Below are 15,000 nucleotides of genomic sequence, written 5' to 3' on the forward strand. Positions count from 1 at the left end.
AAGTGCAGTCACACACACACACACACACACACACACACACACACACACACACACACACACACACACACACACACACACACACACACATACACACACACACACACACACACACACAGTCAGTGTCACCCTCTCGGTTCTCATTCTCAATCTGTCTCGTTGGTTGTGATGAGGGCTGAAGGTGGCAGGGTGCCCCTGGGGAGATCCAAGACCCTGTCACAGTGAGCAGCCTGGGGTCCCTCAGGGCCAGAATGTGGGAACAGCGGGCTTTGAACATTGGCCATGTCCTCTTCAAGCCTTTTCAGAATATCATTATTTTATTCAACCCAGCTCTGCCTATTTTGTTTTGCTTTCAGCATTTTGTGCTTATCTAGCGTTAGCGGTCACAAGGTAGGACTTATACTGCCTCAGCTCTGTTCACTGCAGTACTTGATAACGCTGCAATATATTTAAACAGGGTGGCTGCTTTTCATACTAAATGTAATGCAGAAGGTCATGCACCCGCAGGAGATAAACCAGTGATTCTCAACCTTTCTCATATCAACGACCCCTCATTTATTCCACATTAAGCCCACGGACCCCTTTTTGATGAGATTGTGTCTCTCAAACTCAAATCTGAGACTATTTAGATTTAGATATGCGTTTTTCCAGAAGTCCATGACTACTTGTATTGTAGGTAGAGATAACAGTGAAACTATGATCAAAATGCTCATTTGTCTACATTCTCGAATAGTGTTCACTTCTTGTAAATGAGATAAGGGTGCGTTTTAACAATTTACCAATTTGCTGGGGACCCCCTGGAACCCCTTCAAGGACCGCTGGTGGTCCCCGGAGCCCACGTTGAGAGCCACTGGAGTAAAGTGATTTGGAACTTGCACATGCCATGGAGAGAGAGTGATGGAAAGAACATGACTCATGTGCAAAGCGTTAGCTCTTTGAAGTGCTTTGAAGATGCTGTCATGGTGTCATGTCAATGTGTCACTGTACAGTCGTTACTGAGGGCAACCGCTCCACAGAAACCTTCTACTATGGTCTCTGGTGTGTGTGTGTATGTGTGTGTGTGTGTGTGTGTGTGTGTGTATGTGTATGCGTATACGTGCACGCAGATGAGTGGTGTTCAACACTTTGAGGCCAAGGCATAACAGCTGGAGCCTGGCTAATGACTGGCCTGTTTGTTTTCACATCTTGAGTGGACAGATGGACTGGCGGCAAACCATGCCTCTCATGTCACTCACTCTCCTTCATGCCCCACTGACTTCTTCTCTCTCTCTCTCTCTCTCTCTCTCTCTCTCTCTCTCTCTCTCTCTCTCTCTCTCTTTCTCTCTCTCTCCCTAGACTGTGGAATAGCATCCCCCTCTATCAGATCTGCCCCCTCCATTGATTCCTTCAAGTCCAAGCACAGAACATAGGCTACTTTTATTCTTTAGCGTTTGGATCCTTTTGGCTGGGCTGTTTGATATCTGCCTCCATGCCCATTATTTGTCGATTTGTCGATTCTCTCTCATTCACCCTCTCTCTTTCTTCCTTGCCTCCACTGACTGACTGACTGACTGACTGACTGACTGACTGACTGACTGACTGACTCACTCACTCACTCACTCACTCACTCGCTCACTCACTTCTCACTTGTAGAGCTTTAATAGCATTTATCCAATTATCCAATAGTGCAATATTAGTGCAATAAGGCAGGTAGCACAGATTCTAATAGTAAAAAATACAAATACAGAAAATACAGATACTCACATGCACGTACTGTATGCACACACACACACACACACACACACACACACACACACACACACACACACACACACACACACACAACTCAGCACCCCCCTCCCTGAGGCCCAGGATCTAATATTTAGGCATCACAGCCTGAAGGAGAAAAGAAAGTCACCCACACACCCTCATGTACACATGCAAACACACACGGCCCATGATAAAAAGATACCAACCTGATTGGTTGGGAGATACTTCAAAGGACTCCAAAGATGAATGTATTCTCCCCTTCTGATAAGAAACAGACAATAAGAGGTAGAGAAAGACATAAAGAGATTGACAGAGGGAGATTTTTAAATCCTGACTTTACTTCTGTGATATATTCTTTATTCTGCCCGGACGGAGTGATTGCTTTCTACCAAAAGGAGATGGAAAAGTATATTAGGAAAAGTGTGTATTAGAAAACCAATCTGCAGTGGGGATGACTTTGGAACTTAGGCAGGGAAGAGAGGCTCTGCTGTCTTGCTGGAGAAATGTGACATATGATTTAATGAGATTTCCAAAGCAATTTGTAGCTTTCTGGCTGTGTGGCAAAAAGTGGAACTTGGGAAATTAATCCATGTTGTGTAGTGCCTTAAATACTGAATTAAATTAAACCATGTTGTGTAGTGCCTTAAATACTGAATAAAATTAAACCATGTTGTGTAGTGCCTTAACCCATTTCAGACGGGATGACGTTCGCGTCATTCTCCCTTTAAAGACGGGATGCCGTTCGCGTCAATATACCTTTGAAGACGGGATGACGTCTACGTCAATTTGTAGTTTAGCTGTAGTTTTTCGCCTATTTCCGGTCTCTAGGCAAATGAAATCATTCAGAAAACACACGTGGGGTCTCGCAATGCATTCTGGGATTGTTTTGGGAAGGAAAAGTTTTTTTTTTCTTCACTTTGAGCGGATCTGTTAGAGCGATGGAGGAAGAAAATAATATTAGCGAAGGAAGCGATTTTGAAGACGCGGAATATTCCGAACATTCCACCGTTGATGAAGAGTTAAATGATGACCCAGTTACAGACCCCGATTGGCAGCCCTTGGACAGAGATCAGTGGGTCAGAACTATGTTTCAGGATGACGATGACGATGACTCTGACGAAGATGACCAATTCGAAGGCTTCCATGGAAACTGGGTAACGGAGCAGCGCTATTACCGTCCTGTGCCGGTCAAAGCGTTCAAAAGGGTGCCCGGGGTGAAAAGCGGTGTTGGCTTACAAGCCGATTCCACACCTCTATTTTCTTTCGAGAAAATTTACACGGAGGAAATGTGGGACCGTCTTGTCACGGAGACGAACCGATATGCCGACCAGAGACGCACAATTCCCCCAGCCAAAAAAGCAGCCAAGTGGACCCCGGTAACAGTGAAAGAAATGAAAACATTCATTGGGCTGTGTCTCGCCATGGGGATAATGAAACTTCCCGTCCGAAGAGAGTACTGGCGGCTATCCAAAAACATCTTCAAAACCAACTTCGGCCAGAATATGTCCCGGGACCGATTTGACGCCATTTGGAGGTAGGCTAAGAACAATAATATTATCCTTGTTATTATAACCATTGCGTGATATAGATGCGCCCCATTGAATAGGATGCGCTATATAAATAATAGTAGTTTGATAGATAAAATGTAACATTAGTACCATTGTTATGATGCCCTAAGGGAAATGAAATATATTGCAAATGTATTAGAGGTGTAGTGGGAGTATTGCCATTGTAGCGAGCTTATACACTGGGGTAAGAAACCCCTGCTGGGCTCGGCTGCTACACCTATTGTGTGTGGGCAAACACCTAGTAGGCCTATTGTTATTCAATTGTCAGGAATGTGGAGAGAATGCGCTTCACTCTTTGCACCAAGACAGACACTGCACTTAGACAGACCCTGTAACCCTCAAGTGTAACTAACCTATATAATGATATAGCCTACAATTTTTCATTTCATCCAAGATGTGTCTACTTGTATATAATATACAATACAATATACAATATTGTATACAATATACAAGACATTATATTGTTTATAATATATTGTAATATGTGTCTAATTACCCCCCCTCCCCTACCCCCCCTCTTCCATCCTCCCCTCTCTCACCTCTTCAGATACCTTCACCTCCAAGATAACAACGCACGAGGCGACCCAGCTGATAAGCTCTGGAAACTGCGCTGGTACCTGGACTTCCTGAACCAGCGCTTCCAGGACCTCTATGAGGTCAACGGCACAGTCAGCATTGACGAATCAATGATCAAGTTCAAAGGCAGGCTTGGCTTCCGGCAATACCTGCCAATGAAGGTACTGCTGATTGATTGATCAAATTGTCTCACCTCTATTTTGCCTATGTAACCTGCATCTTTTGGTAATGTGTGAAATAAACATTCATTCATTCATTCATTCCAGCCAACCAAATGGGGCGTGAAGGTTTGGGTGATGGCGGAGAGCTCAACAGGCTACGTTCCGCACTTCAAAGTAAGGAAAAAAATCAGCACACCAAGAATATGCAAATATGTATTCTGTAATGTGTTGTTATTTGAGTGACCTTTCAAGCACCCAAGGCCCTTCCTCAGACTTGTGTTTCTTCTTGCAAACTCCCCAGGTGTACACAGGACGTGAAGCGGCGCCGCAGACGGGCCTGGCACAGCGCGTGGTGCTGGACCTCGCCAAGCCATACAATGGCACCTTCCTGTCCATTTATATGGACAACTTCTACACCAGTGTAGAACTCCTCCAGGAGATGAACGGCCTTTTCCTGTACGGCTGTGGCACCCTTCGGGCCAATAGGAAGGGGCTGCCGAAGGACCACAGCCTGACAAAGAGGGCTGCGCTGGGGAAGCACGAGTTCCGGGTGGCACAGCAGGATGACCTCACCTTCTGCGTGTGGCAAGACACAAAGACGGTGATGGTCTTGTCCAATCACCATGACCCCAGCGCAAGAGGGACTGTAAGGCGGAGGAGAGATGAGACCCACCGGGCTGATGTGGTAGTGCCCGCTTGCCTGGCGGACTACCAGAGCCACATGAAAGGTTTGTTTTACAGATTTATGTTTTATAAACAAAAATTAAAATACTGTAAGCTTATATTCACTGAGGTCATTTGAGTGAAAATGTACGTATGTAAACAGAGTTCCATGTGTGTTCCAGGTGTGGATCTCCTCGACCAGATGATTGGATACTATGGTTTCGATCATCGGTCGAAGAAATGGTGGCGGCGTGTGTTCTTCTGGGGCCTGTCTGTGTCGTGCTACAACGCCTACGTTGCAGCCAGGTCTGTTGGAGGAAGGCACAAACATTACAAGGACTGGCTGGAGACCTTGCTGGAGGAGCTCATCACACCGGTGACAAGGAGGGCCCCTCCTGTGATCCCTCCTCCTTCTCCTCCTCCTCCTCTGTCCCCAGCTTCCAGACCAGCCTCTCCATTTGGCTCTCCTTCCACTCCAGAGAGCAGGGGAGCCTCCCCAGCACCAAGCACATCGAGCAGGGCAGCCTCCCCAGCACCCAGCACGTCAGGAGAAGCCACAGGTCCCCCAATGCACGACTTCGGGAAGGTGTTTGAGAAGCGGAAGCTCTGCAGGGAGTGCCAGTTGTTGCTGGACAAAAAAGATGTAGTAGGCAGTGGGCTAACTGTGTATGGCTGCATACAGTGTGACCTGCCTGTCCACATTGAGTGTTTTGGAAAACACTACAGACATTTTTTGTAAGTGTTTGCTAAACACTAGCTGACACTTTAGACACTTGCCCCTTTGATGGTAAATGGACTGCATTTTTTTTTATGGTTGCAAGGGGACACAAGGGGGCAGTGTGGAGCACATTTTTGATTTTATTTGAGTGGTTTGGAGTGATTTGTTGCTTGTTTTTTCATACGTTTTTTAGTTTTTTAAAATTTTTCTGTGTTTACAGCAATATTTGACAATGCTATTGAATTGTCATACCAATAAACACCTTTTACAAGGAAAGCCACATGTGTCAGCTCTCAAATGCCTTTTAAAGTGTGTTTTTATCTTCTACAGAGGCTGAGATATCACTATTTTAGTAGGCGTTGACATTTCTATGAAAAGTTCAGGATTTGGGGGTCTATTATCAAATCGGACTTAGGTTTTAGAGGCTATTTTTTAGGCGAAAATAGGCTGAAATGGGTTAAAGGAGAATTTCGTTTTTTTTTAACCTGGACCCCTCTCCTCACATTAATTATGATCTGACGACTCACCCAGCGATCTCCGCAGCGTTTCTGGCCGTCCTAGCGTTGTTTTGAGATCAATAGAGAGCCCCAGGGATGACGTATTTTTGTAGGCTGAATGCGGAAGTCCCGAACTTCCAGGTTCTTCACTGTTTCTGTCTATGGGATTTTTGAATGGGTTTTTGGCGCGATGCTTCAAATAATGTCTGTGGGCAACGCAAGTTAAATCAAACGCGAACCAAGGTTCAGCGGGATAATCTTCACACATGAGGACCACTTTCATGAGTTTTGTAGCGTAACTGCGAGCCCTAGAGGTAAAAAGCTTGTGCTAAGCTAATCCAGAACTACACACTGTCGCATAGGCTTTCACGTCACATCAGCACTCAACCTGGACTTTTGTTGATGTGTGCACTGATTACCCCGGGCTGAACGGGGCTGAACCAGGTGAGGGAAAGATAATTTCCGTGTTCGTCCTTGAAGTGGTGACGTTATTGACGTATATATCCCCATCGACTCAAAAGTGTAGTCTCATTTAGCCGTTTGCTAGCTAGCCGCCCTTTTAACGGCACGTAAAAGCTTCAAAACTCGTAAAAGTGGTCCTCGTGTGTGAAGATGATGTTACTAAACACTGGTTCGCGTTGATTAAGCCAGCGTTGCCCAGAGAGATTATTAGAAGCATCGCGCCAAAAACCCATTCAAAACTCCCATAGGCGAAAACTGTGAAGAACCAGGGCTGTTAGCATCGATGATTTCCGGACTCGTTCCTGGGGCTCTCTATAGCGTCCAAGCCAGTCCTAAAATGGAGCTCCGAGGGGGCCAAGTGGCAGCCTGTCTTTCCTGCATCTAAATAGCCAGTTTTATTCCCGTTTTCGCCACATATCATCATAATCTCATCCCGCAACAACCACCAGACTGAGATTTCCTCCCGGGCTGTTCCCTGGTGTCTCCCAGGGATCAAATTACCTCATTCGTGATCTCGGTCACCAAGTCTAGTCAAGTCCCACGATACTTTCCTGCCGGCTGGCCAACGTATCGTTCCAATTTAGTAGGGTTCCAATACTAAAATTGGAACGATACAGAGACGACTGGCGTGCGGTCGTGTATCGTTCCAATTTTAGTATAGCCTACTAAATTGGAACGATAAAACTGGCTATTTAGATGCAGGAAAGACAGGCTGCCACTTGGCCCCCTCGGAGCTCCATTTTAGGACTGCCTTGGACGCTATTGATCTCAAAACAACGCTAGGACGGCCAGAAACGCTGCGGAGATCGCTGGGTGAGTCGTCAGATCATAATTAATGTGAGGAGAGGGGTCCAGGTTAAAAAAAAACTAAATTCTCCTTTAAATACTGAATTAAATTAAACCATGTTGTGTAGTGCCTTAAAGGGGGACTTACCCCCCAGATATGTATCAGAACAGTGATTTGAAAATACCTATGGAAAAAACCAAGAAATGACATATGCTCTTGTCTATACTATACTCTTTGGCTGTGCTCAGCCCAGGAATTTTTCTCCGGAAATCGACGCCATGACAGTTTGCCCACCGCCTCGAAAATAATTTATATGAGAGCTGCAATATCTTTATAAATATCAACAACTAGCCAACGCTGGTGGCCTGTATGGAAACAGCGTTGCTCAAAATGGTTGAAAGTTATATCAATTTGGCCATTCAGTGGCGAACTAGAAATTTAATTATTTTTCTCCATGTGTGTGTGTGTGGCTTGTCTATCTTACGTTAGGAGAGACTAGTGACGCGAGAGCACAGTACAGTGAGGACAAACGCCCCGCTCTCACGCTCATGTAATCATAATGCGAGATTTCTCCACATCATACCCTAGTCCAACCTGCCATATAACGCGCCATCAAATCCGTTTTTAATTTTCTTTTCTCCCTTTTCCATGATTCTTTGCAAATGTTTTCCTCTCAGGGCAGAGCTACAGGCTGCGTTCTCCCATATACAGTCTATGGTTCTCCCCCTCCCTCCTCGGCTCTCATGGCTCATGCTGCTGCTGCTGCGCGCGGCCCGAAGCTCGTGCATGAGGATACGACTCTCTCCCGCCTGACTGGCCGGGAGAGAGTGATTCCAACTCAGACTGATAATATAAACATCATCATTTGAGCTTATCCAGGTAAGATATTAATAATGTAATGACACATTCAGCGATAAACTGTCTACAATGAAGACATGTGTCAAATATGACAACGTGGTGTTCAGTATTTTAAGAGTACAGGGTTTTTTTCATTTCCTGAAAAGTTGGAGAGAAGTGGCTTTCATTGCACAGTGACGATATTATAGTAGCCGATGTGTTTAGAGCAGCTTTGTCACGTTGTCACTCACGTCGTAGTATAGCGTTATATTTTACATGTGCGCTAAACTGCGATGAGATTTGTTTGCGGAAATGACGGCGGGGATGAAAGTGAGGCTCTCACTTTGGTGCTGGGGCTGTTGCTGCAAACACACAATTACCCCTCCCTCCCTCCAGGCAGAGCGTCAGTGCAGCAGCTCCGTGTCCCCAGCGAAAAGGGGCACAGAAGACCACCAGTCGTCCTTGAGAGGATTCCAGCATTCGTTGTCTCTCAACCTAATTATATGGAATTCTGGACAAAATCATATCTAGGCTATAAAACATAAGATTTGCATCTGAGAAACCAAATCTCATCATAGTTAGTATGAAAAAGGTTGGGAATGATTTACAGCAACACAATGCCATGTCCTTCCTTTTATGATTATAGTGGCGTTTATTGATAGTATTGTGTTACATAGGAGTTGGTAGGAAAATAACAGGCGATTGTAATAAATTAACAGGTGATTAACAGGTCAAGTGACATCATGGGAATAGGCTTGGAGTTGTGAGCAGCCGAAAGGGTACAGGGGGAGTAGGGGAGTAACTATCTTGAAATCCCATAGTCTTTGGTTCATCGTGACGTTACGACGTATCAAATATCCCGTTCATTTGAGGGCAAAAAAAAAGCAGTGTTCCACCCTTAGAGGGCGCTTATGCCAGGTATGCTGCTGAAAAATGATACAAATGGTAAAATGGCAACAGTTTGGTCACAAATGTGGAAATTTTGACGAGCATTCTTCACACATCACCCCCAAAGTCATATATATTGGTTAAAAGCTGAAACAAAGTGTTTTGGAGGTAAGTTCTCCTTTAAATAATCAATTAAATTAAACTACATTGTGTAGTGCCTTAACTAATCAATTAAATTAAACCATGTTGTGTAGTGCCTTAAATAATGAATTAAATTAAACCATGTTGTGTAGTGCCTTAAATACTGAATTAAATTAAACCATGTTGTGTAGTGTCTTAAATAAGGGAAATTAAACCATGTTGTGTAGTGCCTTAAATAATTAATTAAATTAAACCATGTTGTGTAGTGCCTTAAATACTGAATTAAATTAAACCATGTTGTGTAGTGTCTTAAATAAGGGAAATTAAACCATGTTGTGTAGTGCCTTAAATAATTAATTAAATTAAACCATGTTGTGTAGTGCCTTAAATAATTAATTAAATTAAACCATGTTGTCTAGTGCCTTAGATAATGGGGAGACAGGCTCAGGTCACTCTCTATCTGTTGGTACAATAGGGCTGAACAGGCACGTGACATTTCTTGCCCCCGAAGTGAGTTCCTCATTCATTTCTCCACAGACATAATCAGATTTTTGATTCCCCCCCTTTTTATTTTTTGTTTTTGCTCTAAGTGAAATGTTGGTACCCCTTTATTTTACAGGTCCATAATTACATAACTACATATGAACACCAATGTAATTAACATTGGTGTTCATGTCTAATTACAAATAGTTCATATATAATTATGTAGTTACATATATTAACTATTTGTACCAATGTAATTACACAGTAATTATAATGTAATTACACAGTAATTACATTGGTGTTCATATGTAGTTCATACATGTAGTTGCATGGTATCGAGCCTGTAAAATGGAGTGAGTCTATTCAGCTGTCTATTCAGCTATTTAGTCGATTTGATTGCACTTGCAACTTTGTGATTGTCTTTAGTTATCTTTCCTACTCCTTATCTCTGTATATTGATGTGACCGCTACGCTGCATACAGACACTAAGACAAATTCCTTGTATGTAACTTGTGGCAATAAAAGTGATTCTGATTCTGATTCTGATTCTGTAGTTCATATGTAGTTACATGGTGCCGGACCTGTAAAGAAGCTAGCCTGGGACAGAGATTGCTAAAACCCAGTGGTGGATTCAAACCACTGAACTTCTGATTGCGAAGCACGTAGCTTTAACCGCTCAGCCACAAGGGTTTTCCGACTCTGACACCAGAGTTTGAGAGGATAACTGTATGTCAGTCAGATGCAGTTGTTGTCACTTTGTCATTATACACCGAGACTTGGGGAAAATATTGATACTTTGTTAGTTGTAGCTTGAAAGACTATATTGATTAATGTGAAGGGATTTCTGCAGTGTGACTTTGCCACAGTGGTACAGTCAAAGCCGACTGGGTCCCCAACAAATGACTCATTTACAAGAAGCTAACAATTAGAAAATGTAGAAGAATGGCTATTTTGATTATAGTTTTACTGTTACCTCTATACCTACAATACTTTTATTGTATTTACATTTTTTAGTTTTCTGGACAAAATTCTGGACAAAATCATATCTACAACTATCAACAATCAGAAGTTCAGTGGTTTGAATCCACCACTGGGTTTTAGCAATCTCTGTCCCAGGCCGTAGCTTCTTTACAGGTCCGGTACCATGTAGCTACATAATATCAACTACATATGAACCAACATTGGTGTTCATGTCTAATTACAAATAGTTCATATGCAGTGTTGGGGGTAACGTATTACAAAAGTAACATATTACATGTAATATATTACTTTTAGCAGTAACTGAGTAATATAACTCATTACAATATGATTTCAGTAATATACCAGTTACAGTACCAGTAATATACTTGTGTTACTGTCAAGTAACACAAGTTACTAATTTAGTTACTTTTTTAAGCACATATTTAAATAAAGATACAATCATTTCCTAATCAAATTGTGTGTTTTTATGCAAATAACCACTATAGATGACAATAACAAAGGAAAAGGAGAACGTTTTAGAATTTTGGACGGTTTACACTGACTTGAAGATGGTATAAATTATTGTTTGCGATGGTTCCCATGCGGCGATGTCAATCTACTACTGCAGTTATTTTGGTGAAAGTATTGCAAAAGTAGTGTTATAAGTAATGAGTTACTCTACACAGACAGTAATATTGTAAAGTAACGTATTACTTCACTGTTCATATGTAACTACATAATATGTAACTTCATATGAACTATTTGTAATTAGACATGAACACCAATGTAATTAATTGGTGTTCATATATAGTTCATATGTAATTTGGGCCCTGTAAAATAAAGGGTTACTGAAATGTTTTATGGTCACTCACGATACAGTAGGTCACGGGTTGGCTTTGTTCCAGCCTCGTTATATAAGGATTTTTCAAAATGTCTATGGAGAAAATGAATGGGGAACTCTCTTCCAGGGCAGGAAACGTCACGGAAAGCCACGTGACTGTTGAGCTTTATGTATGTCAAACAAAATGCGTCTTGTGTGATTTGTACACAGAACTTACAAAAGTCCTTCATTATTGATGTAGTCTGATGATCCGCTGATGGATTGGTGCTATAATGCTCCTCCCAGAACACTTTGTCACTGTTATCCATCAAAGCAACCTGACTTTTCTTTTTTTGGCTGTTCCTTCCTGGGTTATCCCCCCACCCCCCCCCCCCCCCCCCCCCCCACCCCCTCGCTCATTTCTCACATCAAGCACACAGGGAGCAGTTTGTGTCGGTGGCAGTGTTTAGATGTTTAGATGTGCAGCACTAAGTCATGGTGGAGGGCGAGGAGTTCATTAATGACACTATGTCTCATTGGAGGAGAAGGTCCTGCCATCACATCTCGTCTCTGCTCCCTCCTCGGCGTGACCCCGAGACATCATTTTCCATTAGTGCTCCGCTCCCCGCAGCAGCACAGCGTTTGTCAGCCCCGGAACCTGAATGCCAGCAGGCTTGTTTTGCTTCGCCTGGACTTGCCTAGCAAATGCCTATATACTTAACACTCATTTCATATTCATGAAGGGGAAAGAGTCCGTTGGTTGTAGGGTGTCGCTGCCTGCAGGCTCCAGTGCTTTATAGACAGGGTCTGAAAACAGGCCTGTTCCCTGGATAACTAGGGACCTAATTGCAGCTGTTGCCGGTGGGACCATAATGAGATAGATTAGAGGTTAGGGGAGGCCGGTGAAATTATGATTCTGATGTTGATCAGACGTGAAATGTTATCTCTCCACATTAGCCTGCCAGGCCTACTCTGCATGGCACCAGATACAGATAGTCCTCTCTCAGCTCAACTATCAACACTGCTATGCGTGTTGATAGTTGATACTTGTCTGTCTGTGTCTGTGTGTGTCTGTCTGTGTGTGTGTGTGTGTGTGTGTGTGTGTCTGTCTGTCTGTGTGTGTGTGTGTGTGTGTGTGTCTGTGTGTGTGTGTGTGTGTGTGTGTGCGCGTGTGTGTGTGTGTGCGTGTGCGTGTGCGTGTGTGTGTGTGTATGTGTGCCTGTGACACTGTTTGTCTGTGTCTGTGTGTGCAGACTATAAACAAGTGGGCGATTGAGAGCCGACTGTGTGTTAAACTTACCACTTTCCCCTCTTACACACGGTTGGATGGGTTTTTCCTCACAGTGAATTGATAGTAGTTGTGGCAGCAGTGTGCAGAGAGAGAGAGCGAACAGATTGCTGTGGTAACTGTGTCTGTCGGACAGGCCAATATGGTGAGTTAATCAGCTGGAGATTGACTCTGGACGAGGGTGCATATACATCGGAGTCGTGTGCTCCAGTCAAAAGGCCCAGAGGCACGGCCTAATGGGCGTGACGTCAATACGGAGAGAGAGGAGAGGAAGGAGAACGGCCATTAAAACAGAGCATCAGGGTGATAACAGTATCTGTGTGTGCGTGCGGGCATGTGGGCGCTTGTGCGGGGGCGTGCGAGAGAGGACAAGTTGCTCGCTCTAAATGTACAGCAGGGGTGTTTTGCCGGAAGACCATTCGCATGCGGGTGGGGGGTGGTTTAATATGTCACATACATAACAGTCGTTAGGTAAGCGGTCGGTTGGTGCGGAGGGTGGTGCATTTGTGAGTTTGACGAGTACGGAAAGTCTCGCTTAAGGACAATAACATACTGCAGAGAGAGAGAGAGAGAGAGAGAGAGAGAGAGAGAGAGAGAGAGAGAGAGAATATAACATCAGTGTGTGCTCTGTGTATCTCTGGCAGGTGTCTGTGGGCTGAAAGAGGATCCACACATGAGTATGAATAATAAAACAGACACAGGCGGTGCCTCGGCTATGGGCAGTCTCACATACGCAGTTACGCACACACACACACACACACACACACACACACACACATACACACACACACACACACGCACACATTTTTCCACTCGGCGGGTAGATGAACAATGCTTTAAGAATGTGGTCTGCATAGAGTCCTAAGAGAGAAGGGCTAGTGGTAATGAGCGTTGATGGATGGTACTGATGGGGCAGAATCTGCAACACTGCAGACAGCCCAACGGGTAGAGAGAGGGTGTGTTCCAAACACCTGGGATCTCACACTGCGTATCGGCATGTTGTTTACGAGTGCACCGTGTGTGTGTGTGTGTGTGTGTGTGTGTGTATGTGTGTATGTGTGTGTGTGTGTGTGTGTGTGTGTGTGTGTGTGTGTGTGTGTATGTGTGTGTGTGTGTGTGCGTGTGTGTGTGTGTGTGTGTGTGTGTGTGCGTGCGTGTGTGGGTGTGCGTGCGTGTGCGTGTGTTGTGTGTGTGTGTGTGTGTGTGTGTGTGAGGGGTTGTGGGGGCTACTCTTTGGAAGCAGAGTGTGCTAATGAATCCCGCCTATATCCAGCATCCCTAGCTGCCTAGTGACCCCGCCTCTCAATCACTCTCAATGGGCACCTCTTATTTATAGAGCCATTATTTTTAGCCCGCCGTCATTTCAACCCTTCGGAGCATTGAAGGAATCGGGGTTGGAGGGAAGGATGGAGACAGAGAGAGTGGAGAGAGAGAAGGCAGACAGAGAGATACACCGTTAAGAAGTTCTGTTGGAAAGGTCTATCAAATCCACTTCTTTTTTTGTACTCTTAAGGTCAACAGTTTAAGAGGATGCATTCTGGTATCTAGACAGTGATCTATTGTTTTGTGTGTTGAGTGACTTCCTCCCCCTCACGTCATTGGTAGAGTACATGCAGACTGAGGTACCCATCAAGGTAATGATACCTTATGCTTTACTGCTTTCTGTCTCTGGTGAATGATGATCTGTTCTGCTCTGAATGTTAAGTTCAACACAAGGTTGTAACCCGCTGGTCTCCCCTTGATAGATGCTATGAAATCCAAGCTTCCTCAGGTGGTTCTTGTTTGGTTCCGACTCCCCGAACTGCTCACTCAGAGGCAGGAAATCGTTGGCTAGAGAGAAAGAGAGCGACAGCTTTGGCCAAACATAGAATCCCCAAAACACAGATGAGAAAGAGAGGACGATTTAACGGTTTAGCAAAATGGGAATACATAGAGAGAGAGAGAGAGAGAGAGACAGATAGAGAGAAAGAGAGAGAGAGAGAGAGAGAGAGAGAGAGAGAGAGAGAGAGACAGATAGAGAGAAAGAGAGAGAGAGGGAGAATCAAATGGATCGACTTGACACGCTGTGAGACAAACAAGTGAAACAGGAGAGTAAATGCCGGGAGATGGTCATTTGTTTAAGCCTCTGAGCGTTGGCACTGCTCAAATCCACTCCATGAAATCAAATCTTTATCGAATTCGAGGCAACCGTGCAGAAACAGTTGTAACTGGTACATAGCTAAGGGTGAGATTTTGTTTGTGTGTGTGCGCGCCACCCACAACAATGCGGGTTTGTGTATATGCGACGTGTGTGTGTTGTGCATCTGTGTGTATGGCTGCTGGCATGTCTTTTTTCCAACCCTTCTGACTTGGACTATATAGACCCCCCCTAGTACCCCCTACAGTAGAACCAGTGGAAAAGAAGA

The 15,000-nt window shown here is 44.2% G+C and overlaps 2 protein-coding genes across 2 annotated transcripts in view; both read left to right on the forward strand.

Moving 5' to 3' along the window:
• The window catches only part of LOC310800786 (sodium/hydrogen exchanger 9-like), a gene marked incomplete at both ends in the record, with an annotated part of 134,028 nt that overhangs the window by 79,066 nt on the left and 39,962 nt on the right, over positions 1–15,000 (forward strand). The window lies entirely within an intron of this gene.
• On the forward strand, positions 4,452–5,590 carry LOC310791339 (piggyBac transposable element-derived protein 4-like; the record flags this gene model as incomplete). Its single annotated transcript, XM_083653025.1, has 2 exons — positions 4,452–4,779; positions 4,897–5,590. The coding sequence occupies 2 exons, from the start codon at positions 4,452–4,454 to the stop codon at positions 5,451–5,453; spliced, it is 885 nt and encodes a 294-aa protein (XP_083509151.1). The 3' UTR covers positions 5,454–5,590.

This window comes from Poromitra crassiceps, assembly GCF_964638095.1.
Source record: "Poromitra crassiceps genome assembly, chromosome: 2".
NCBI classification, from domain to species: domain Eukaryota; kingdom Metazoa; phylum Chordata; class Actinopteri; order Beryciformes; family Melamphaidae; genus Poromitra; species Poromitra crassiceps.